The 24,852-nt window shown below is 39.4% G+C and overlaps 2 protein-coding genes across 2 annotated transcripts; one reads left to right on the forward strand and one right to left on the reverse strand.

Moving 5' to 3' along the window:
- The first annotated feature begins 371 nt into the window (after nucleotides 1–371).
- znf710a (zinc finger protein 710a) lies at nucleotides 372–6,952 on the forward strand. Its single transcript, XM_008412337.2, has 5 exons — nucleotides 372–476; nucleotides 2,273–3,772; nucleotides 4,242–4,433; nucleotides 4,514–4,688; nucleotides 5,089–6,952. Exons 1-5 carry the CDS (start codon nucleotides 432–434, stop codon nucleotides 5,280–5,282), a joined length of 2,106 nt encoding a protein of 701 aa, XP_008410559.1. The 5' UTR covers nucleotides 372–431; the 3' UTR covers nucleotides 5,283–6,952.
- Nucleotides 6,953–7,445: 493 nt separating this feature from the next.
- Nucleotides 7,446–22,273, reverse strand: idh2 (isocitrate dehydrogenase (NADP(+)) 2). Its single transcript, XM_008412336.1, has 11 exons — nucleotides 22,011–22,273; nucleotides 15,540–15,631; nucleotides 15,062–15,227; nucleotides 14,677–14,837; nucleotides 13,944–14,087; nucleotides 12,628–12,764; nucleotides 12,396–12,547; nucleotides 12,189–12,301; nucleotides 11,219–11,316; nucleotides 11,016–11,108; nucleotides 7,446–7,847 (listed from the first exon to the last, which is right to left on the reverse strand). Exons 1-11 carry the CDS (start codon nucleotides 22,126–22,128, stop codon nucleotides 7,763–7,765), a joined length of 1,359 nt encoding a protein of 452 aa, XP_008410558.1. The 5' UTR covers nucleotides 22,129–22,273; the 3' UTR covers nucleotides 7,446–7,762.
- Nucleotides 22,274–24,852: the final 2,579 nt, after the last annotated feature.

The raw sequence follows: 24,852 nt of genomic DNA on the forward strand, positions 1-24,852 counted from the left end.
TATATATATTTATTTGTGTATGTCTTAGTGTGCACTACTGTTAAAAAGAGGAAAATGCAAAGTATCAAGTATGATCAAGACAAGATAGTAGTAGCTGAAGAGAAATGTGTGTTGAAGGGTCATGTTGAATTGTAGTGAGAAAGGGAGATAAGATGTGTGTGTGTGTGTTTATGAGAGAAAAGAAGAGAAAAGTGAGATGGGAAGGAGAGGGTGGGAGGAAGAGAAAGAAATGGGGTGATGCTGTGCGTGTGTGTGTTTGTGTGTGTGTTGGGGTGAGGGCTGTTGGAGGGTGGTGGGGTGCGAAGGGGGGCAGGCACAGTCAGTTCTGATAACAGCAACAGTAGGAGGAGGATGAGCTGTGGGACCGCCCCACTCTCCCGCAGATATAAATAGGAGGTGGATTTTTTTACTCCACTCATTTCTCCTGAAGGATGAGATCCCTGAAACACCTCAAACATCACTCCAGGAGCAATGTGGTGAGTCTGGGACCCGAATACACTGGGGGAGATGTAAGGGTTGTGTTAGAGAAGGGGGTTGGGGGTTGTTGGGGACTTGTTTTTAGCACTTTGTCAATGAGGTGTTTACCATAGTCCTGTCCGTGCTCTCAGGAGTTATAGGAAGGAAGAGGGAATGTACTTTTCACGTGTGGCATGAGTGCTGCGGCGTATGGACGTGTTTTCTGAAAGAGCCGCTTTCTGTTTCCATTCTAATTGTTTGTCTTTAGGTGTCTTTCAGTCTGGCAACTTTAAATGTGAAAGTGCGCCACTCTCGCAATAATTACCCTACCTTCCCTGTCTACTTGTCATTTGTCTTCCTCTCTTTCATTTTGTCAGCCTTTCATTTTGCTGTGCTTTTTCTTCTCTCTACAGCCCTCCCTCCCTTCCTCCTTCACCTCTTTCTCTCTTACTCACTCTGTCTTTCTGTCTCTCTTCGGCTGCCCCCCTCACCCCCCCTCCATACACTCACACCCCCCTTCTCCTTTTCCTTTCTCTCTTCACTCCTCTCACACGCTCACTCAATCTCTCATTCCCCTTCCCTCCCTCCCCTCCCCTCTTTTCTTTATCTTTCAGCCCCTCCATCTCATTTCTCTCTCTGTCTCCCTCCCTCCACTCCTCCCCCGCCCACAGCTCTTTCTCCTTCTCTTCATACCTCCCTCCCTCTTTTCTCTTTCTCTCTCACTCACACACGCTTTCAAATACACACCCAGTCTCTTTCCTTTTCTTTCCTCACAAACACACAGTCTGTCTCTGTCTGACTACTTTAAAAGCAGTAATTATAAATGACATGGTTATCAGGGCATCCAGGTCTACTCCCCTCACCCATGCACACACACGCACCCACGCGCACACACACACACCTTTATTCCTGTTCTTTATCTCCTCTTTCTTTCTTTCTTTCTGCCTTTTCTCTGTCTACTCTTTTCTTTTCTCTCAGCATTGTGTCAGGAAAAGGAAGCAGCTTTTTCTTACATGGCACATTGAAAGCTGCGGAGTGCTACCTGAAAATAAACCACAGGGTCAGAACTTCTCAGAGTAATGTTTCAGCCAGCCTGATCCATGCTGATATTTAATTTAAATAATGTCTTCATATACAACAGAGAGCCAGTTTCTTCAAAATGTGAGCATAAGGGTCTGAAACACTTAAAGATTATACAATTGAGTTTTCTGCATTGGTCTGGAATATAGAGCAAGTTCAAAGCCCAGTCGAATGTCGGAGCTTTGAACTTATGAGACCGCCTGCCAGCATATATCATCTTGTTAAAGAGGTTCAAGTTTGAAGGCATTATGAAGTTGGCCACATTGCTCAGAGAATCAATGAGACGGTTTGCTCCAGTGATGGGCCGACTTTGGTCAAGCCAGGCCGTCCCAGGACCCCACAGGAAGTGCCGAGGACAGTCCACGGAAGTCGGCTTCCTGACCAGGACCTGCATCCCTTGTTGTGTTCTTTATTATTCTAAAGCCTGTCAAGGAAGGAAGCTGAGCGCGAACACAGATCTACCTTATCTCCTCGATCTAATGTTCTTTGGATTCCAACCGAAGACACAAAGGCGGCGTCTGAACGCAGCTTTCTTATTGTGAAAAATAAGATCTTAATACATGCAAGCTGAAATCATTTTAGCATTCGGTTACAGCTTTATGAGCTTGAAATATGAGGGTATATTTTGTTCTAATAAAATATTAAGTAGTACTTTAACACTGTTTTATCAGTCCAAGTTCCATTATGCTTTATACCATGTGTGTGTGTGTGTGTGTGTGTGTGTGTGTGTTTGCAGGAGGAAGAAAGTAGCTGTTTGGTGCGAACTTTTCCAAAGATGACTGAAGCCCACATGGATGTGGGCACACAAACAGAGCCTGTGGTGGTGTTATCACTTGCTCAAGCTGCTGTTCTTGGACTCATCTCCCAGAATGAAATATTTGGGGCTACCATTGCCCCAAATGGCTTTTACACAGGGGAGCCAAAAGAGTGTCCTCCTCCTCCTCCTCCTGAGGCAGCGGAGTATGAGTATGCTGACCAGCTGATAGGTGCAAACGGGGACTACCTGCCCGAGCCTGCTGGTGAGCAGGAGCCCCAGCCGCACTGCAGCGAGAGAAGACGCCCTGGTCCCCGTGGGAGAACCAAGAGGCCGAGGAGCAATGGGGAGATGGAACCTCCCCAGCACAAAGATGTTGCTCCACAGGCTCAGGTTAAAGGTGAAAGACTTGATTTTGACGCCCCTCCTTCCTGCATTCACGTGAACAACAGACACTCATCCAGCAAGTTAGAGGATTCAATCACCCATCATGCCTCCTTGAAAGAGGAACAGACCTGTGGAAACTGTTCGTCATGTGTGAGAGATACGTCCATCCCACAGACAGACGAACAGACAGAACTGGAACATGAAGACAGTTCTGTTAGGGAGAAAGAGAGGAAGGAAGAAGAGTTAGTAGTAGCGGAAGAAGAGGAAGAGGCACTGAACCTAAAGACAACTGGAGAGAATAGCAGTCCTCTGGAGAATCGTTATTATGATTCCAATGAGGTGGCCTACGAGTCTGCTGACATGCCGATGCAAGGAGAATATGAGGAGAATGGCCAGGCACAGGCCATGCTGTGGTCAGACCCAGAGGGGCTCGCCAGACGAATGCAGATTGACAGACTGGACATAAATGTACAGATTGACGAGTCTTACTGTGTTGATGTGGGAGAGGGCCTGAAACGCTGGAAATGTCGTATGTGTGAGAAGTCCTACACGTCTAAATATAACCTTGTCACTCATATCCTGGGTCATAATGGAATTAAGCCTCATGAGTGTCTGCACTGCGGGAAGCTTTTCAAGCAACCGAGCCACCTTCAGACTCACCTGCTCACTCATCAGGGGACCCGACCCCACAAATGCACAGTGTGTGAAAAAGCATTCACACAGACTAGTCACCTGAAGAGGCACATGCTGCAGCACACAGATGTTAAGCCTTACAGCTGCCGTTTCTGCGGCCGTGGGTTTGCCTACCCCAGTGAGCTGAGAACCCATGAGAACAAACACGAAAACGGTCAGTGCCATGTCTGTACCCAATGTGGGCTTGAATTTCCAACCTACGCCCACCTGAAACGTCACTTAACCAGCCATCAGGGTCCGACTACGTACCAGTGCACTGAATGCAACAAATCTTTCGCGTACCGGAGCCAGCTGCAGAACCACTTGATGAAGCATCAGAACGTTCGACCCTATGTTTGTCCAGAATGTGGGATGGAGTTTGTGCAGATCCACCACCTTCGACAGCATGCCCTCACCCACAAGGTACTGAACGTTGCTTTTTTCTACCAGTTAATTGGCTAGTAACTTTATGTCACTAAATCCTTAGTTGAAACAAGATCACAAACACTAAAACATATTTTGGATGAAAGTGTTTAGCTTTTTCCTGTCAGTGTTTGATGCATTGACATAGATGTAAAATTGAGTCAACTGCCATTCTTATATCACAGGCTACTCTCTAAAACCAGTTGCTTTGTAAGCATAGTCTTCAAAGGCTTTGAGTTTTTGTGTTCTCAACCCCACCCCCAACATGTGTTTTGTTTCATTTGCAAAGCTTCTTCTCTTCCTGTTTGATGATTCACACAGTCTTTCTTGTAGTATATGTGATGTATTCTTTATTTTTAACGGCAGATATATTTTGTTCATGACAAGCATTGACAAGAATTTTTAGAACCCTCACATATTTAGATAATTTCTTCTGATTTAGACTTGACCACTTTGTGTTTCCTTCCAGGGCATGAAAGAATTCAAGTGTGACGTGTGTGCCAGAGAGTTCACTCTGTCAGCCAACCTGAAGAGACACATGCTGATCCATGCCAGTGTGAGACCCTTCCAGTGCCACATCTGTTTCAAGACCTTTGTCCAGAAGCAAACCCTCAAAACGCACATGATCGTCCACCTTCCTGTGAAACCCTTCAAATGCAAGGTTGGTATACCAAGGGAGTATAAATATCATGTTGAACCAAACTGATGAAGGTTACTGATTCTTCACCCTCCTCCCCCCAGGTCTGTGGGAAGTCATTCAACAGAATGTACAATCTGCTTGGGCACATGCACCTCCACGCTGGCAGCAAGCCCTTCAAGTGCCCTTACTGCACCAGCAAGTTCAACCTGAAGGGCAACCTGAGTCGACACATGAAAGTTAAGCACGGCATTATGGACACCACAATAGATGGACATGGTGAGTGGCTTTTGCTCTTGTCCTAATTAGACCTCTTTGGAGCAAATGAAGTTGGTGAATATGTTAATAGGGTTTACCAACGGCACGTCTCCAAGTGGGACTGCTCCGAGGGCTTGACGTCACACAATTGTCACTCAGTCTGTCCCTAATGGACTTTGACTCAGCAAGTACAGTAACATAGTGGCCGAACATTTTGATGTTTCTGTCACTCTGTCCGCATCTGTTTAGTAAATATAGCAGTGCCTGGATTAGACATGCCGGTCTCTATCAGTAAAGACTGATGCAGAGGACGGGCAATCTGCTGGATGTCCTCAATGTGGTCATGTGCCTTTAGGAAGAGATCTATGCATGTGTGCAATCACGTCTGTTATTGAACGCAGCATTCCCCTTCCTTTGTCAGAACCCCCCCAGGAGACAGAAGGCCAAGAGGAGTATGAAGAGGAGAGCTTTGAATTCAGTGAGCGAGAGAACCGCGCCAACAACAACAACACACCCGATGTGGCCAAACTATCTCAAATGGAGTACTACAGCAACTATGGGAAGGGTGCAGGGCGCTTTAGTGCATCAGGGATAGTACCAAGTATCCCAAACTGAACATGTGCGTGAACTCATTTAACTTAGGTTTGTTCATTTTGTTTAACTGCTATTAAAGGCAAAATGATTAAGTTCCTCCCTAAAGGGATAGCTTGTGATTTTTTAAATTGAGGTTCTTTGAAATTATCAGCAATAGTTTCATTACCTGTAATTTAAATGTTGTATCACTGAGTTTGTAGAAGAATAAGGAAACTATCAGAGCAATTGAGAACTAATAGCTGGCAACTTATGACCTAATTGAGTATTTCAGATGATTCTTAGCAACTTTAAAACTAAAAATCTGTCCACTGAGGTACAGATGTATATACCAGTATGTTAAACATCTACACTATTACAAGAGACTGTTGTTAAAGCCAGTAATGTTAATGTGCACAGGATGCAGGCAGTTTTTCGATGCCCATGAGGCGGATCAGGTGGGTGACACAGAATCAAAGTAACTTACTGTAGCAGAACACGTGTCACTCAACTGAGAAAACAAAGACAAACTTAACAACAAGCACCCTGAGAAAGTTGATATCTTCTAAAATAGTGCTGTACCCCCTTGGATGAAGTTATCTTCAGTTAAAGTTGTATTAAAGTACTGCAATTACCGGTAGTTAAAAAAAGTTAGTCTACAATCCCACTGAGGTTTTCTTTACTTTACTACAAAGTCATTGCAATATAGATGAGACCTATGTGCTACAGGTAGGGAAACCATTGCAGATAATGTGAACAAACCTAACTTTAAAAAATCTCAACAATCCTTTTGGGAATATGAGGAAGCCCAGCAAACTGCACATTAATATGCACTGGAATCACTCAAAATCTGCAAAATGTGAAAAAAAAAGATTAAAGGTTATAGGAAAAAAGCAGCATAGAAGTATTTAAGTGAAAAATGCTACAAGATCAACAAGATCATAACCTGAGCCCTAAAATAAAGCACATTTTTAGCAAGAGGAAATGCATGTTACATTGCAGTTAGACAATCCATGTGCTGGGGTTTCACAAGTGTGAGCTGTGAGGGAAAGGAACAGGTGCTCTTTCACCTACCAAAGCTTATCAAAAGGTTAATGATTCTCTTTGATTTATACTGTGATAAAAGAAATTTAAAACTAAGAAAAAAAAAAGTTCTGTGCTTTACTGCATTTTATTGTACGGCGTATCAGTCCTGCTGTATGTTGGCTGGTGCATCGCACTAGAGGACCACTGTGTCTACTTTTTACATTTTGCATTAACAACCATCCTCGTGTATTGATCTCTAGTCTATGAATGTAACTGTTTCTGTGGAATGTTATAAAGCAAATTCAAATGTCCTTTTTTAATGCTTGCACCCCTTTACCAAAGAATTTGACAAATCTTGCAGCTATGGGTGAGTTTTTTTTTTTTTTACCTAGCTGTTGTGTTGAACTGGGACATTGAATTCCCCAGACTTCATGAAATTACATCCAGGTTTATCCTCCTACCCTTCTGTAGATCTCTTCAAAAGATTACCACAGAGATCAGTGCAGGTTTCAGCAAACCTTACTTTTCCCCTCCCCACCCTAAAATCTAAGTTTCTGAAGGCAACACTGCAAAATGTATTTAAAAAAAAAAAAAAAAAAAATGCAATCCACATCCATACTTTTACTTTTCTCGTTTTAAATTGGTGAATCTCAAACTGAATTGTCCCAAAAAAAAAAAAAAAAAAAAAACTTGGACAGAAATATTAAGTGCCCCAGTGTGTCTGCGAGAGCACACCATCCATCATGCTGCGTACTGCTCTCAAGTGATGAACGACAGCCTCCGTACATGCGACAGGGCCGTGGACCTTGCGGAAAATGATGCAGAAATGCTCAATATATTCAGTTTTCCACTGCTCAGCTTTTTCACACTTGCAACCTGCAAACAAGTTTTCCCGATCAAAATGTTGATATAGTGCATAAAAAAATAATTGCTCATTTTTGTGAGTTTTTTATTTTATTTTATTTTTTTTAGCTTTGATGTTCACTGCGTCAATATTTTAGCAAGGATATGAAAATGGGAAGACGCTCATCCTGAAAGGCTTTCTGTATTAAACTCTAGTGTGAAGATGATATGAATAGAGTTGTATGAACAATGTTGTGCACCAGGCAGAATTGTCAAATAATAAATTTATTTACCATATTTTTGCTGAGTTTTTAATTAAAAACGCCCACACAAAAAAGCTAAACATCGGTCAAACAAGATTTATTGGCAAGCATGTCCGTCAGTCTTCGTTCTTGCTCAAGGCATAACACAGCACGGAATACAGTACACATTACAAAAATAAAACTTGCACATAATGGGTCAGGTGTTTATGGGGCCATCAGATGGAAGGACGACTCAGTCGTTTAATTTCCTATAATAACTAGTAAATCCTACAGTGTATGCTCCTTCGGGTGAAACGCGAGTGGATTTGTTGACCTTTCAAGTTAAAAATGAGGTACAAAAACATAAGAGTGACATTGCCACATCCTGGTTCTTATTGCCCGTTTTCAAGTCTTTCACTTGCCCAGGGCTTTATCCAGATTTTTCTTGATGGCGTCGAGGAAGTCTGTAGTATTCACATAGTGCTCATTCAGCTTCACACTGAAAATTAAGCAAAAAGGAAGGGGGGAAAAAATCAACTGACAAGATCCAACATCTACATTAATTGTACAAAATCATATTAAAATATGCTTAAATCTGTGCATGGATTCACGTTTTCATAAACTAAAATGAAAAACTTGTATTTAGTGCATATCATATATATATATATGACTGATTAAACACAGATAGGAATTCATAAGTATTCACATCCCCCTACTCGTTTTCAAATAAGGAAAGGTTAAGTGTAACTTTTGCTCTTGTTAGTTTTCTAATATCATATAATCTCAGTTATGGATCTTAACTGATAAGATTTATGAAAGAACCACCCTAAGAAATTATTTAAGTCTTGATCGTTGATCAGTAAAAATTTGAAAGTGAAAGTCCAATATTATGTCTGATCAGTGAACATGCCATGCGTAAGCACTACCAGGTTTGGGTGAGAGCACTTCTTTGTAGATGTTGTTAGTGATCAGAAAGACTCATGGCTGGCCATTTTATCAGTGATGCGTTTCAAAATAAAGTTAGCAGCACCACAAAATGAGCAGGAAGCTTCTAGAAAGAAAAATATTTTCTAGAGATATATGTCGGCTACTCGTGCAGAGTGCCACAAAAGGCATTTGGACCTCGGAAGAGAGCTGGGAACTTAATGTATTGCAGCGATTTTTCTCCATTTATCTTTTTGAAGAGTTTAAAACGGTTTACAAAGGAAGAGGTTGGATTAGAAAATGTTAACAGACTCTTGACAATCTCCCGTTCAATGTAACGCTGCTTCTGCAGGGAATACAAACAGAGACTGATTCAGTAATGCTAACCACAAACTGCTAATATAAATGGCTAAAGGAAGTTTGAAATGTTAAGTTTATAATCATCTCATCTGAAGTTTGAAATATAAATGAAAGTGTAAAAGGATAGAAATGTATTTAATCTAAAATAAGTTGGACACAGCTGTGGGTCAACTTGAAATCATTTTGTCAGGAAAAAAAGGAATATAAAATACGGCAAGACAACATGTTGAGATTTTTTTTTTAATGTTTTTGTGCTTTTTGTGCATTTTATTTTTAAAGAAATGCCTGTCCAATAAACTGCTAGTACCTCAGAGTATTTCACTGTAAACATTCAGTACTGCAGACCGAAACAGCTCAGTAAGTATGGGCTCCTGTGAAGAATTCATTGTTTCATTTTACCATAAAAAAATATTAAGAGGTAACATTTACTGCTTATACGTTCATTATTAGAAGCTTTCCAATTTTGTTGAACCCAAAATTTTTTATTCCACCGCCGTTTTTTGGTGGTGGAATAAAAAAGATCTCTCTAAGAGATCTCTGTCCTGTTTTCAAGTATAAATATAGAAGTTCAGTACGATTTTATGGCAGGTTCAACAGTCAGGTTTCAAATATGTAACATACAAAAACCCCAGCCTGAACGAAAGGAAAAAGGGACAGACAGATGGGTCGACACGTGAATGGATGGATGGACAGTTGGATGATGGGCAGAAGGATAATGAACAGATGGATGGATGACTGGATGGCTAGATGAACAGATGGATTGAAGAATAGATGGATGGATTGTTGGGGGATGGATAGATCTTTAAAACAATGTAATAGGAAATAAAGCATAGAAATACAAATCTTTTTTCCATACGTATCTAATACTAGAAAATACTGAACACTCTGGAGTCCCTTTCATTTTGTTCTCCAACAGTATTTCTTTATCACAAAAAGATATTCTAATGACTGCCATAAAAATATTAGATATCAACATACCGAAAAAAAAAATTTAACTTCCATCTTCTCCTTAAATGAATATTTGCTTTTTAGAATTTATAACCCCTTGGCAGTCAGTTTTAGCAATCAAAGTCTTTTTATTTAAATAATTATTATCTGGGCCTGCGAGTGTGAAAACATCTATCCAGCTTTTCTTTCGGTTTTAGTGAATACATGACTCTACTTTCATGCCTTACACTTAAAACAATAGACATAGCAAAACAATCTTTTAAAGATTGCCATAAAAACTTTCCATACAAGTCCTGTGTCAACTCATTTCACTCATTTTATGAAAAGAACACATCACCACGTAGCTGGGAACAGGATCATGATTTGGGTGGACGGAGCTTTCAGTGGCTTTCCACTGGTAGAGGAGTGTCTTACAAAATAATACACTGAAAACAAGACAACTCAGATTTAACCTAATTAGACGAAGGATCAAAAATCCTCAAAGCCAAAATTGATGCCACATCAATTTGTGGCCGGTGCCACAAACCTTTACATAACCTCGTCATAAAGCAAAATATAACTGTGCTTATTGTTTTATCTTCACTTTTTTTCCATTTCTGTTTAGCTACAGACCACGAATGAGCTGGTTAGCAGTAAAGAAAAGTCTGTGCCTACTACAGATGTCTGTCCAGAGCAAGCAGAAACTTTGTATCCACAGATGTTAAACTATGGCCTTTTAATTCTTCAGAGTAGCTCTGGAATATAATAACCGCAAACAAAAGTTTACATTTCTCCTCACGTTTTCAGTTACCTCTGGGTGTAAAATTTCCAATCATGAATCATTTCTAATCACAAAAAGTTGAGGATATTCAGCTTCCGGGAGAAATTTTAAGATGAACCTGAAATTCTCTGCAACTTATTAAGTTTACGGGTGGACCTAATATGACCTTCTCTAAATTTTTTAATTGACATGCCCAACTCTTTGATGTTTCAGTACTTTTTGCATAACTTGCTGTTCAATGTAGGAGCTTGACAACTAAATTCACAACAGGTGTTTGATCCATGAATCGATCGATAGATGGAGCTTGAGGCTGAATAACTCCAGGAAAGAGCGAGTTTATAACAACTCCAGCCTCAAAAAGATCATCGTTGTTCATGCTGCTTCTACTAGACTAATCTTAAACCTGCCTTACTTTTCTGAGAAGTTACTGGTAAATGTTTCAGTCTCAGGATGCAGGTTGTTTCCTGAGTAAATAACCATCAGCTTCTCTGTAAATTATTACGCTATGCAAACCCAACAACAGTTAAAAGATTCATAAAATAGTTTTTACATGACCAGCAAGAACAAGAAAAACAAAACAAAACAAAAAAAAGGACAGGTTAAAGTTTAGAGACATGAGTTGGTCCCGTTTTCCCCCCACAGCAAAATTGGATATAAATGTTAATTAAAACTTACTTGGAGAGGCCGTGGATGCAGCCCGCGAGGTCCTTGGTCATGATGCCGCTCTCAACAGTCTCAACACACACTCTCTCCAGAGTCTGAGAAAACCTATAGGGAATAATAATAATAATAATATTAAAAAAAACGCACACACACATTTGTAAAATCTCAATTTCACCTTAAGGTTAGGTAGTTTCCAGACATATTACAGCTCTCACTTTATGAGGTCAGGGTTGCCGTCGAGTTTTCCTCGATGCTCCAGGCCTCTTGTCCAGGCAAAAATGCTGGCGATGGGGTTGGTGCTGGTCGGCCTCCCCTGATGACAAAATAATCACGTGGAAATCAGCCACTTTATATCTCAAAAGATCAGAATTTAACTCCATAGTTCTTCAAATCAAAAACTCATACTACATAAATACATAATGCACAGAGAAATGCAATCAAAGTGTTTGTTTCTTTTTATTTTTAAAGGTTATCACTCAAAATTATGTTTCTCTGAGAAGTAGAACATAAAATAAGACCAATAAAAAAAAAGAGGCTAAGTTACAGCTTACATGACCATTGGAAAAATAGTCAACTTAACAGTCAGGATATGCTACAGAAGGTCACTGCTGAACATCAGATTGCTGTATAACCCTATTCATGGAAAACTGAGTCAAAGGAAATGGTGTAGCAACAAAAATGTGCAGAACCAAGAGTGTTATCTACAGCCTTGACAGGTTGATGTAGTAGTTCATACAAAATGAGGCCTGAGCAAGAACGGAATGTGTACAATATACATTACATTGACATATTTTGCTGTAGCCTGATATTTCTGTATTAAAAAGTTTTGCGTGGTTGTGCGTAATATAATTTTCTGTGAAACTGAATTCTGGGGTTTTAGCACCGATAAGCCACATCTATCAAGATAAACTGAAATAAACGCTTGAAATATATTACTCTCCATCTATAAAAGTTTCTCTTTTTGAATCAATACTTTTTTTTGTGATAATTTTCCAATTTACCGAGATGCACTCATTTATTTAGGAGGGAATACATGTTGCATTTTATTTTCACCACATGATGGCAGTAGAGAGCCACAGTGTAAAAGCAGATAAGGCAGTTCTGCTGCTCCATTCCCCACACATCTCAGTGGAAATGTTTTCCCAATACAGAGCGGCTGATTGACAAAGACTGATGGCTGCAAACCTTCTGGTGCTCGCGATAGTGTCTGGTCACCGTGCCGTGAGCTGCCTCGGCCTCAATGGTCTTTCCATCAGGGCAGACAAGGACTGATGTCATTAGTCCCAGTGAGCCAAAGCCTGAAAGACAAAGCGAGACCCTTCTTTAGAGCAGCTCTTGCACTGGGGAAGAATTTTCAAAAAAATAGGCAAGTTTTCTTTTCAAATTTCTCACCCTGTGCAAGAATATCAGACTGGACATCTCCATCATAGTTCTTGCAAGCCCAAACAAAAGCTCCCGAAGACTTCAGCACTTGGGCAACCATGTCATCAATAAGCCTGTGCTCGTACCAGATCTTCAGCTTGTCAAACTCTGGTTTGTAATGTCTGTGGGACACAAAAAGAAATATTTGTTTTCCATCCAACGACTTCAAAAGTGCTTTAAAAATAAGTCTTAAGACACTCACTTCTCAAAGATGTCCTGGAAAATATCTTTAAACCTGCCGTCGTAAGCTTTCAGAATGGTGTTCTTTGTGCTCATGTAGAGTGGCCACTTCTTGCCAATGGCATACTGGAAACAGCTGTGTGCAAACCCGGTGATGGACTGGTGAAGAGAGAAAAATAAACAGTTCATGCCTGCTGGAGGTCTTTATCAGCTGTAAAAGGTTTACAACCTTCCCCTTGTTGAGATGAAAGTCATGTGCAATGACCTCTTATGTTGTTAAGACAAACAGACCGAGCTGATGAAGGCAAACAAACCAGTAGCAAAGCGGGCTGAACGCTTTGACTGCCGACGGTGTCCAGAAAATTTTACAAATCACCACACACCTTTTTTTTTAAGTTTATTCGTAGTCGTTCTGAACTACACAAACCTAATTCAAATGGTGCAAATCCTGAGAGAAAAAACACGATCATCACATGCTGGTAATTGTGTACTTCAGACGTATGCGTACACAAGAGAAGTCTGCACATCTATTAAAAGGATACTAAATGTACTTCAGTATTCAAAATGTACCCGTTTATATTTATGAAGAACAAAGATGTAGTTATTTTAAGGTGAAATAAAAAAAAAATAGCTGCATGTTGCACAATAAATATATTAAAAGATATGCAACAGTTCTTCAGGGTAAGAAACTAAGTTTACAGAATTGTTTGAGCTCAGGCTCAGTAAATCTGCTTGTTTTCAAAGTTTTCATCATTTTGATTGACTGGCCAAAACTGCTGCAGTTAAGTTCGCTTTTCTCACAAGGAAACCTAAAATTCAGGACACTTTATCTGTGGTTTGAGTTGTTTTGTTTGTTTGACCTCAAGCCTTGTTATTTTGTACAAGCAAAATACTGCTTCACAGTTCATCTCTGATAAGAGGCTGAAAGCATGTCTGCAGCCTGACCTGCTTTGCAAGTTTTCTTTTGATTTTAGAATGTGAAAAATAAAGGACTAAATAAATAGATTTTTTTATTTTAATTTTAGTTCATTTAGAAGATTGCACAGTAATGCTCTTAACATTTCAATTATATCAGAGTATTACCTCATGTCCAGTTAAAACAAGTTTGTATTGTCTCATCGGTATTCCTTAATGTTCATCAATAAAAAAAGATTAGAATATCGATGGTGTATTGTGGCTGTAAACACCTGATAGTGTCAAGTTGTAAAATAAAAATCTGTATTGGCAGGGCCAGCTTTTTAAACACCAGTGATCACTCAAAAAACTGCACTGCTTTGACAATGAAGAATACAAAGAATCTTGAATCATTTGTTGTGCGTCTCTATAGTCTTTGCTCACCTCGTCCGTGTTGTACATGCCCATTCCACAGCCGCCAGCTGGAAAGTTATAGACCTCCCATTCCTTGTTTGCACTTCCATCAGAAGGTGAGAAGACCATCTTAAATTTGCCAGGCTGGTCCACAACAAAATCTGTTGCTCTGTACTGTAGAAGACGACAGAAAATTATAATGCAACTCTGAATTTGTATGTAGTAAATTTTAGTGTTCGCGTACATTTTCCGTTTCCAAACGTCAGATGCTTGACAATTTTAAAATTTCTAGATTTTTTCTGCTATGTCAATGAATCCATGATGATTCAAATTCAGCTGTGTTTTTTTTGTATATATACTAAAGTAAATTTGTTCTGTTTTAAAATGTTTCACAAGGAGATTTGTCAAATCTAGACTACATTACCCATACTAAATGCAGATTAAAGGCCGACTTTGTTGTCTGTTAACTGTTTATTTAATTTGTAAAAAAAAAAAAAAAAAAACAAACAAAACTGGTTTATTGGTCCATCTCTAGATTCCAAACAAAGTAAAACTACAGAGACGGGAATTGATCGATTATCGTTTTGTCTTGCAGAAATATACTACTTAATATTTTATATAAGGAGCAAAGCCTTAAAACTACTAACTTCTTTTCCTTCCAAATTACATATCCTCACTTTCACATCTTAAATAAAGAATCTCATACTTTTAACGTCAAAAACCCTGAAAATGTGTAGCGCTGCCCAACAGAAGTGAGGCTTACTTGATCACCAAAGGCATGTCTGCCAATAGTGATGGGCTGCGTCCAACCCGGAACAAGCCTGGGAATGTTCTGGCAGATGATTGGCTCACGGAACACGGTGCCCCCCAAGATGTTCCTGATGGTTCCATTGGGACTTTTCCACATCTTCTTCAGGCTAAACTCTGCACATAAAAAAAAAAAAAAACAACATGGGTGAGAGAAATATTCCGAAAAGATGGTATTGTACGGTAAATCAACTAAACAGAATCCATTCCCTTCCAACTTTTGCTGATCAATTTGCAGAGAATGTTCTAATATTCATCACCCACAACTGAAAACATAACGTGAAAGGTTGTAAAACAAAAAATAAACAAGGAAGATTGGGAGTCAAAGATTTGTGAAAGACCTTCCACTCTGGCTTCGTCAGGTGTGATGGTGGCACATTTAACCGCAACGTTGTATTTCTTAGTAGCGAGGGCAGAGTCGATGGTGACCTGGTCATCCGTCTGGTCGCGGTATGGAAGACCCAGATCGTAATACTTCAGGTCTACGTCAACATTTGTGAGGATGAGCTACAGAGCAGGAAAAATAGAAACAATTAACACAAAAAACATCTGGAAACTCCCAACTGTATTACTGTATAGAAGACTATTTGCATTTTTTCCTGAGTAAAACGACCTTAACTGGTATGGTGAACATGACAACCAGCCAACTCTCTCACATTCGACTCCTGAGCCAACAGCCATCTGTTCTCTCCTCCTCCCCAACATCATGCATAAATAATCCCCCACAGAACTATTCCCCAATCAGTCAATCACAGCCTAGAGTATCCCGCCTCCTCATTTGTGTGTTTACTCCTTCAGAGCTGGATGCTAATTCATCACCTTCTCTTTGATGAACTCCCAGATGATCCTGGTCATCTCATCTCCGTCCATCTCAACCACCGGGTTGGCCACTTTGATGCGTTTGTCGGCATCTGTTGATCACGGGAAAATGGGAGTTTTACTTCAGTGCCAGAATCAAATGAAGGCAAAATGGACCATAATGAACAAACAAATAAAATCTCCATCATGTTTATTCAAGGATTTTCCCGGGATAACACAATTTCAGGCTACATCTTAGGAATTAAAGAAGCAGAAGTCAGAAATACATTTTTAAGATATTGTGCCATTGTATTTGCTTGTTCATGTTCCTCCTGGACCAGCATGAGAGAATATCTCTAATCGTATCTGTTCGCCGTCAGCTCAGTGTGTGAGAGTCCTGCCAGCAGGACGATTTCGGTGAATCTAAAGTACAGGGGGAGGTGCAAAGGATCAAGTGACTCTCGGATTTCCCGGCTGAGTTAATGCTCCCCCACCGCCTTTAAAGCCCTCACAGTTTACTGCAAAATAAACATCAAGGTGTCCCGTGGAACTCTTAAAGAAACAGCAGTCTCTTTGGGTCAAACACCAAAATCAATACAAATGAAAAAAAATAAATAAATAAAATAAAATATATGTGATAAATGTGAGTTTGGTAAAACTTTAAACCAACCAAGTATTACAAGTCAAAGAAACATCGTTCCAATTCGGCTTTGGCCCAAAACTTAAAACATGACCCGACTCCTGCTGCTTGGTGACTGCGCACTGAAAATAACCTCATAGGATAAACAGCTGCGACCACCGATTTACACAATAGACTAACGCAGACAAGAAAAAGGAGAAAAGCATACGACTGCAGCATAAACTCAACATATAGTTAGTGTTTTCTGCTGGTTAGTCAACTGGGTAATGTTTGGGTTCCGTCTCACGGTTTCTGTCTGCACATTTCTCTGAGAAAAAACCTTGGGAGAGATAGTTACATGACGACAGAAACTAACGACGATTTTCTCAGCAAATGTGTTATTTTAGAAAACGTGTCACAGCAGAAAACTACGACAAATTTATTTGTTTGGCTATCAAACCAATCTCTTTCAGCAGACTTGGCTCCAAAGGAATTTAGCTATGGCTTATTTTCAGGGGGGGCAGTAAACAAGATTTTTATTCAGGTAACCTTTCAAAAGATATAATGTTTAATACAAAATAAAGAATTCTGACGTAAACACTGACATGAATGAGTGCGAGTCACTAGAAAATCCTGAGCAACAATCCTCAGATTAGCATCATTACTGCAAAGTGTGTGCAACATCATTTCTGCACATTCTTTGCAAAAATCTATTGAAGTCCATGTCTTTAAATCAGACAATGACGTCTGAGAAAGTTAACAGTCTGTAAGAGAAACAGTATGCTGACTATGCTGGGTATACAGAAAAAAAACATTTTTTAACATGAGAATAATTGTGAAATATCTGTAAAAATCCTGTCCTGATACCTGTTTGGTTTCTCCCTGCAACAGATATCTTTTTCTCAGCAAATTGTAATCCTTCCTTACCTGAGAAGACCCTGCATCATCGTCCCTGCTGCTGGCCTCTGGTCTAATGTCTCCTCCCTGACTTTACTGTATTGTGACAATGAAGATTTATTTTAACAAAGCAATAGTGAGCACAAAAATTAAAGAGGATTTAGTTTATTCCTAGGATTATATAACCAGAAAGGGATGGTACATAGGTAAAGGTGGGAGTAGCCAAAATCTTCACTCAGGTAAAAGTAACAGCACTTCAACGCTTTTATTCAAGTAAAAGTCGGTCTGTTTGGAAAAAATGTGCAAACACTTTTTTTGCAGGCTCTGGCTAGTTAGCCGCCATTATGCTAGCACACACAAGAGTGCTACAGGTGTCCCGTTGCTAACCCACACAGGTGTAAAACTGACATCATGTGTACACTTGCGATGCATTTAAAAATCAGCTACGAAAAACACGTTAAGGCATACCAACAATAGATTACATACTGCTTTTAAAAAGTGCGGAGGACAGGTACGAGATGCAAGGGTAACATGTATCTGTTGCAGTCTATCCTGGGGGGCCGGATACCTGAATGGGTGGGCCCGGCCCGGCCCCCCCTCTGGCACTGGGACTGACTTTGAGTGCATCACGCATTAGACAAAGAAAAAAGACCTTTGAAGCTTCACCTTTGGCACTTTGAGACGGATCTTATTTTCCTCCCCCATGCTTGAATTTAATTAGCCAGAATAAGACCAAAGTGTCCATTTTCATTAGGTAGAAACATCCCTTGCCTTGATCTTTATTGCTTCTGAAACTGAAAGTGCATTTAAAGTGCCACTCTAAATCTGCACTTAGCCATATTGAGCATACAGCTCATGATAAAAATATTAGCAGAACTAAAAACATTACTTAGAGGCATAGTAAGATGCTTTTTAATATGCATCACACTTCCTTTTCTTTTTAGCTACTCAAAAGAACAGACCTTCTGCCCCCAGTGCATTGTGGGGAAGTCTGCACAACCTGCCGTCTAGAATACTTTTCGAAGCAGTCAACCATAAATCTGCAGAAGCAGAACGCCGTCACCCTGCAGAGCGAGGGGAGGGAAGCAATGAGCTGAGCCGGTTATGCAACTACCGACTCTGAAGGACACGCTGAACCAAAGTCATGTGAGCCCACCTGCAACATCATTTGTACAAGCAGCTTTGCAGCCACGAGCTTGTGTGCAGCAAAAATACATGCACACAAAACAAAATCAGATAAATTGAAAACCATGCATATATAATGATAATTAAAGTTTTATTAAACCAATGCACAAAGTGGGAGATATTGCATTTTAGCACGTTTAATAAAGTAATATGTATATTTTAAAAAATCTATTATTGATGACATAATTCATTTCTAATATATAAATGCCTTTGAATCTTAAACGTCCTTAAATAATCTTAAATATTTCAGTAATTCAATTGGTTTTATGAGGGCTCGAGCTCAAAGTAATTTTTTAAAATAATGTCACCTATGAGATTATGTGTGCTGAAGTTAACGTACTTCAACACAAATATGTTAGCACGACCAATGATCTGTCCAAGGTTACAGTACCAGCTTTAAGTATTAAGCAGTCTTAGCCTGAGACACAAGAAACGTAACACTAATTTTAAAACTGGAGTGTTTAAAGCTGCGTCTTAAGTTCAAGTTGTGCCACACACTTTAAGGACAGGCATTTAAAGACGAGCTCAAACTTGCACGACTGTCCATCTGTCTTTTCTGGTTAACTTTCAACGCAGATAAGACTGAGCTTTAAACCCCTTTAGTTATAATCCCTATAGTTAGGAGAGCCATCTTACAGCAGACAGGTTAGATGCAGGGAATGGTGCAGCACTAAGGTGAAACTAAGATTTGTTAAAAGAACTGCAACTCCAAAATGTGAGAACTCTGAATTTCAACTGATTGGAACATCGGGTCTTATCTTTGCATTCCAGCAAAACCAACCGAAAAGGTTTCTGCTACTTTCAGCTATCTGCCACTGTGTGTTGTGACTAGAAATAGAATGAGTCAGGGTACAGTGAGATCTTAAAAAGTTGAGGTTTCAAAACCTGTAAAAATGTATATGCCAATTGAAAGTCATTCTATTAAAAGCTTGGTGGGAGCGCCAGGGTGTCCAGCTGTGACCCCTGCAAACCAGTTATTAAACGTACACCAATAGAAACACTGTTTTTAACTTTTCAGGTGAATATTGGTTTCAGAAAATTTAAAAAGTGGGAAATAAGGATTCTTTAAAAAATGTTCAGTTGTCGAAAGGATTTCTTCCACCAGCTGATTTATTGACCCTGAACATTCTTGAGCTGCAATCTGTCACCACCATCAGGTATGTACACAACAAACTTTAAATGGCCTGTTGATTCAGTCACAGCTAAAACAAAGGGAAAAAAAACAAAGCCTAAAGACATCTTTAGTAACCACCATCTGGTCATACCTGTTCCCATTGCCAGATCGCCGTGGTATTATGTGTCATTATGTGAACTGTCCCCTAAAATAATAATTCGTCATGACTTGTCATGATGCATTGAAGTTTCAAAAGCCAGTTGACAATTTGTTGTTCATACTCACTATGATATGATACTATCATAGTGCTGATATGATAGTATCATTACTATGTAGTATCATATATCATTACTATGATAGTATATCATATATTGCTACGATATGATAGTTTTTAATAGTTTGTCAAACTTTTGGTCTGATAAAGCCAGGTGTTATCCATCTGTAGATTACCATTTTTTTTTATCCAACTACATAAAAAAATAGTCTGGGAAAGTTTTCAAGTACATCAAAAATCAGCTGATTTAAATTATTTTAATGTGGTGCCCAAACTTCTCTAATAAAAGGGTGAAGAAAAGGCTGTCCATGACATGAAATTTGGAATTCCATTCTAAATGTCATTAATAAATTTAGAATGTGATTTTATAGTGCATAGGACAATAGTATTCTTTTCAAATGTACAAATACATACATTGTCAACATATTAAGCATTTTTGGCTGAATGTTTACAGAGGATCTACCCTTCATTTTGATGATGGTACTATCCTAGAAATGTAAATTGTATGTTGCTGAGAGACCTGACCTTTTTACTTGGACACATGATCGTGGTATCATTTTAAACGCCTTTTCCATACTACACCTCCAACATACTTGGTGCTTTTATAACAATTTACTTTGCAGGTAGTTCAACGCCTCTGAAGTGTAATTACTGGTATTTATAAGTATTGTTTCTATTAAAAATATAGATTTTTTTTCCAATTATTGAGCCACGTTGTTCTCTTTTGACTAATTTCCGCTAGCACTATTAAAACCTTAAATAGTGTGAAATATTATTATTGCATTCTTGCCAGTTGATTCAGCTTTTTAATAGATTTATGTTTTAGCGAAAATCCAAGTTTAAGTTTTGAGATTTAAAATAAAATATTATTTTTCTAAGAAAAGTTCATGACATCTCCCACTCTGCTGCCTAGTTGAGGTCTTATATCTAGCAGATTTTGTACATAAATCATTCCCGTTACCATATCTTTAATATTACTTCAACACTCTACAACCCAAGCCTTACAAAAACGGGTTATAGTCGCCCTTTCGAACGTCAGTCTTAAAGAATTTAAATGACATTCTGCAGAAGAACAGCGCATCTACTTCTTCCACAAGCCTTACTTAAAACTGTTACTAAATGTCAGGGCTAAGTTCTAACTTAAAGTTAAGCAAGTCCAGCTTTACAAGTTGTAACTTACACAGTTCGAAGTTGAATGAAAGTATCATACTTTAAAGATGAAACCTACATATCCGTTTTTCAAATCAAGGGGAACAAACGGTAGTATCCAGCAGAAGAAATTTAATGCCGAAGCGTCTCTTTAAATATTAATCTCTTGTGTAGCTGTGAAAGTTAGAAATGACTTTCACAGCAGAAATGTCTATATAAATAAATAAGGATCCCTTATGTAGGCCTCTTTGCTATCAGTGGTCCTAAAAATGACACACTTTTATACTTATGGTGAAGATCTAAACAGTCTTCCCAATATAGTTTATCAAATGTTGGCGTGAGGATATTGTGCTGCAGCCTGGATGTGACCCAGAAGAAGACAGCATGTAGGACACTCTGAGCTGCAGCAGCGGCAGCCATTGCTCCCTGTAACAGACTCTCGTATGCATCAGCTGACCTTGAGGAAACTTTTCTACAAGTTAAACTAATGACAAAACCTCCTAGTACGAATTAATCAATTTGTGCTTGAGCACCTTCTTTAATTGGTTTTGAAACACTTTCCCACTGTTAACCCCTAGAGCAGAGGAATGCGACAAAAAGAATTACCGCACCGACAGCTAAAAAAGGAACATCCTTATGAGTCATCTGTAGCCGGTTTTTTTTTTTTTTTTTTTTTTTAACACTGTCCGCAAAATTTCCCCGCAAGTAACCTAAAATGTTTTGATTATGAGCTGCGTGGGATACAAGCAGGATTTGTTGACGGATCTGAAGTAGGTGTCATTCATCAAGGTTAGCGCGTAATCTTTACGTGATCCATCAGTTGCTTCTCAAACTTTGAAAGAGAAATACAAGGACAGCTTTCGGTTTACTGCCCTGCCCTTCACCTTTCTCGACTTTTACATCCGCCTCGTCATCAGAACAATCCGCAGCCGGCAACCTGTTTCAGGAGATTTAAACAGGCCTGTGGAGCATCGTTGGCCTTAACCTAAGAGCGCCATTAAAGCTATTTACAGCATCCCAGCTGGCTAACAGTAGCAGCGCACACGTTAAGCTAGCATGGCTGCGGTTAGCGCGGCGCCGGCGGCTTCAGACGGCTGACTCATTACGCCGTCCGTCCTTCCTGACATTGCTTTCTCTATCCACATTTCATTTTAATTACATCAAAAACGCATCGCTTTATAAACCTCTATTTTATTCAACAACAAAATTTGATGCTGGGGACGTCCGCCCCCGCCGTTATCTCCATCAACTCACAGTTTCTTTGTTGCAAAGTCTGGCAATTTGCAGCCGGCGCAAGCACTGCGGGATTTCTGGAGAGAGCCGCACCGGCCGACCTCGAAAGGGAGCTGAGAACTTTCAAATATCCAGCCATGTCTTTCTTTCCCGGGCCCAGAACACTTCTGCGGTCAACACTCGACGAAACTCAAAGGGAAGAGGGGGCGATGTGCTCTGATGATCGCTCCAATATAGTTGGAGTCAGCAGCACCGCCCTTCTGGCCCTCCCCGGTGGAACACGCTAAGCGCTGCGTCAGAGACACAGTCACAGACATTCACTAGGACATAAAAATGTTCTCACTTGTGTTAATACAATCGCATTGTACAGATCTGCAAAGGTTGGTTGAGTAAATAAAAATTGTACTTCAAAATATTTTTACTCAAGCAAAAAGTAGAAAGTAGTAGTTTCTTTTCTGTTGTTTGTTTGCAAATAAGAGAAAAGAAAAGTATTTGATAAAAAGGCTACTATATTGAATAACTAAACTAAAATCTGATTTGATAGTTTAAATAAAATAAAAAAATAAGGTTGTGTGCCAAATCTGGTATTTTAAAGTATGAAAATAAAAAAATTAACACAAATAAAAAATATAAAATCTTAATTAGAACAGAAAAAAATACTTTTCCAAATATTTTTTTTATTATTATTTGAACCCAATATTTACTGTAGGTACTCTGTGTATATTAGAACAGGGTCAGGTACTTTCAGTGACAATATCTACAGTTTACCGTATTATCACTTATCCTCCAAATGGCAAATCAGGCTTAGCAGATTGACACTTATATTAAACCATGTGGTATAAATAAGAATACTGACTTTGTCATTAACTGTATATGTCTGGTGCATTTTTGGTTAAAACATTGTTCTTCATTCAGGGAGGTTACTTCCGGTAGGTAGAGAAGCCAGAAATTTTACTCAAGTAAGAGTAGCATGACTAAGTTATAATACAACTCAAATAAAAGCAAAGAGTATTCCATAGTTCAACTACTCCCAGAAGTCTTTCTCGTTTTCTTTTTTTAGTTGCAGTGAGAAGATGTAGTTACTTTCCACTTCTTCACATCCTTCACCTGGCAATACAAATTTAGATCCTCCATCCAGTCTGACTGAGACTGAGGTTGCAAAGAGGAATGGACAAAAGTCTCCCTCTTTAGAGAAGCAAATGATTTGCAGCAGTTGTTTCTACAAATGATTGACTTAGAAAGGGGAATAGAAATCCATGTTGCCTGTCTTCAGATATTTGTTTATGATCCTCTCCACTCCCAGAAAATTGTGTATTATTTTTGTTTAACTTTGTGCACCACTTTGTGTTGATCTACCGCCTAAATTTCTAATAAATCGCATTTTATAAAAAACACACACTTACAATAAGACAAAGCTGCAACACAGTTTATATCTTCCTAGTCCTTTCAATCGCAAGTTTTTTGTCTTTAATGTGTACACTTCTCTGTCTTGCTGCACTCATTTTTATTTCATAGTATCTGTTAGTCATGTTTGCTTTCTTCCACAGTCTTGACCTCTTAGACTTATAAAAAAACCTTTTTATGAACACTATATAGGCACTGTCAAATCCATAACCTTTTTTTTCCAGTTTATTTCTCTGTCTTTTTTAGCAAACTGGTTGTTAAATAAATAGAAATTATATCAGGAACACCGTGAAATTTATCTTGATCTTAAATTGTCAGTAGAATTCAAGCCGGAAAGTCACATTCCAAAAAGTATCAGCAGAGGGCCCTCTAATTTTAGCAGGGGAAGCTTGCCATAATGGGAGAGTGACTGTGAAGTGAGCAGAGCAGTCATATGACAGGTTTGGTTGAGTGCCAGTAGTCGGGTCACCTCTGACGCACTCTGGGAGAATAGATGTTGTAGTGATTTGAAAAATACGATTAAAATTTAGAGATTTAAATCTGCCCATGTCTGATTGGAGATGTCAAAACCTATTGTTTTCTAGTAAAACTGGAAGTGCACAGATTGTCTCTCTTTAATGAGAGACTGTAATGACGAAATAGGGAGGTATGGGTCAGCGACAATTGCATAATCCTTTATGTTCGACAATAGTCCTTGAAGACTCAGTCAGTTAACATGTCTGCGCACACTCCGCCAGATTTTCTCAGATGTCAAACTATTAACCCCAAGGTCAGGTGTTTAACCCACATCCAGACTCATATCAGAAAACTCCACAGAGCTCTGAAGTTCAGAGGAGGACATGACTTTTTGATAGGACACGGTGTTTTTTTGTTTGTTTTTTTCTCACATCTGTATGCACGGTGCAAATGTTTTATTTAAAGTCAGCTGAGGCTTTCAGCAGACTTCGGGTTGAATTTAAGAGTGTAGGCGAATGCTATACTGTTCTTACTGTTTCAGCTATTGTCTACTAAAACAATCGCAGAAACTAACTCTTTGTACTGGTAGGAATTAAGAACATCTTTTCATGCTATGTACCATAATTGGCAACAAAACAAATTCAACATACTGAACTGCTGAGAATAAAAAAAAAAAATTAAAAAAAAATTCTTATTGTCTGGAAGTTGGAGATGATGCAGATGCTCCATCTGCTGGGGTCCACAGAGAAGCACTGCTAATCTGTTGGTGAGCCTGCACTGACCTCTACTGGCTCAAATTCACAACATTCACTTTAATGTGTGCTGCTCTTGACCTCCATCCATCCATCCATTTTCTTACACCCTTGTCCCTTAGGATCGGGAGGGTTGCTGGTGCCTATCTCCAGCTAACGATCCAGGCGAGAGGCGGGATACACCCTGGACAGGTTGCCTGTCTGTCGCAGGGCTGCTCTTGACCTTACCTTGCAAAATGCTATGAAATGGT

This window comes from Poecilia reticulata, linkage group LG6 (genome assembly GCF_000633615.1).
Source record: "Poecilia reticulata strain Guanapo linkage group LG6, Guppy_female_1.0+MT, whole genome shotgun sequence".
In the NCBI taxonomy this organism is placed as follows: Eukaryota; Metazoa; Chordata; class Actinopteri; order Cyprinodontiformes; family Poeciliidae; genus Poecilia; species Poecilia reticulata.

Coding starts and splice junctions, on each gene's coding strand:
- idh2 (XM_008412336.1), bottom strand. CDS start 22,128: ATGGCTGGATATTTGAAAGTTCTCAGCTCCCTTTCGAGGTCGGCCGGT. Junction 11,109..11,218: donor GGCAACCCTGACCTCATAAA/GTGAGAGCTGTA, acceptor TATTCCCTATAG/GTTTTCTCAGACTCTGGAGA. Junction 7,848..11,015: donor TGCATCCACGGCCTCTCCAA/GTAAGTTTTAAT, acceptor CTTAATTTTCAG/TGTGAAGCTGAATGAGCACT.
- znf710a (XM_008412337.2), top strand. CDS start 432: ATGAGATCCCTGAAACACCTCAAACATCACTCCAGGAGCAATGTG. Junction 3,773..4,241: donor AGCATGCCCTCACCCACAAG/GTACTGAACGTT, acceptor GTTTCCTTCCAG/GGCATGAAAGAATTCAAGTG. Junction 4,689..5,088: donor CACCACAATAGATGGACATG/GTGAGTGGCTTT, acceptor TTCCTTTGTCAG/AACCCCCCCAGGAGACAGAA.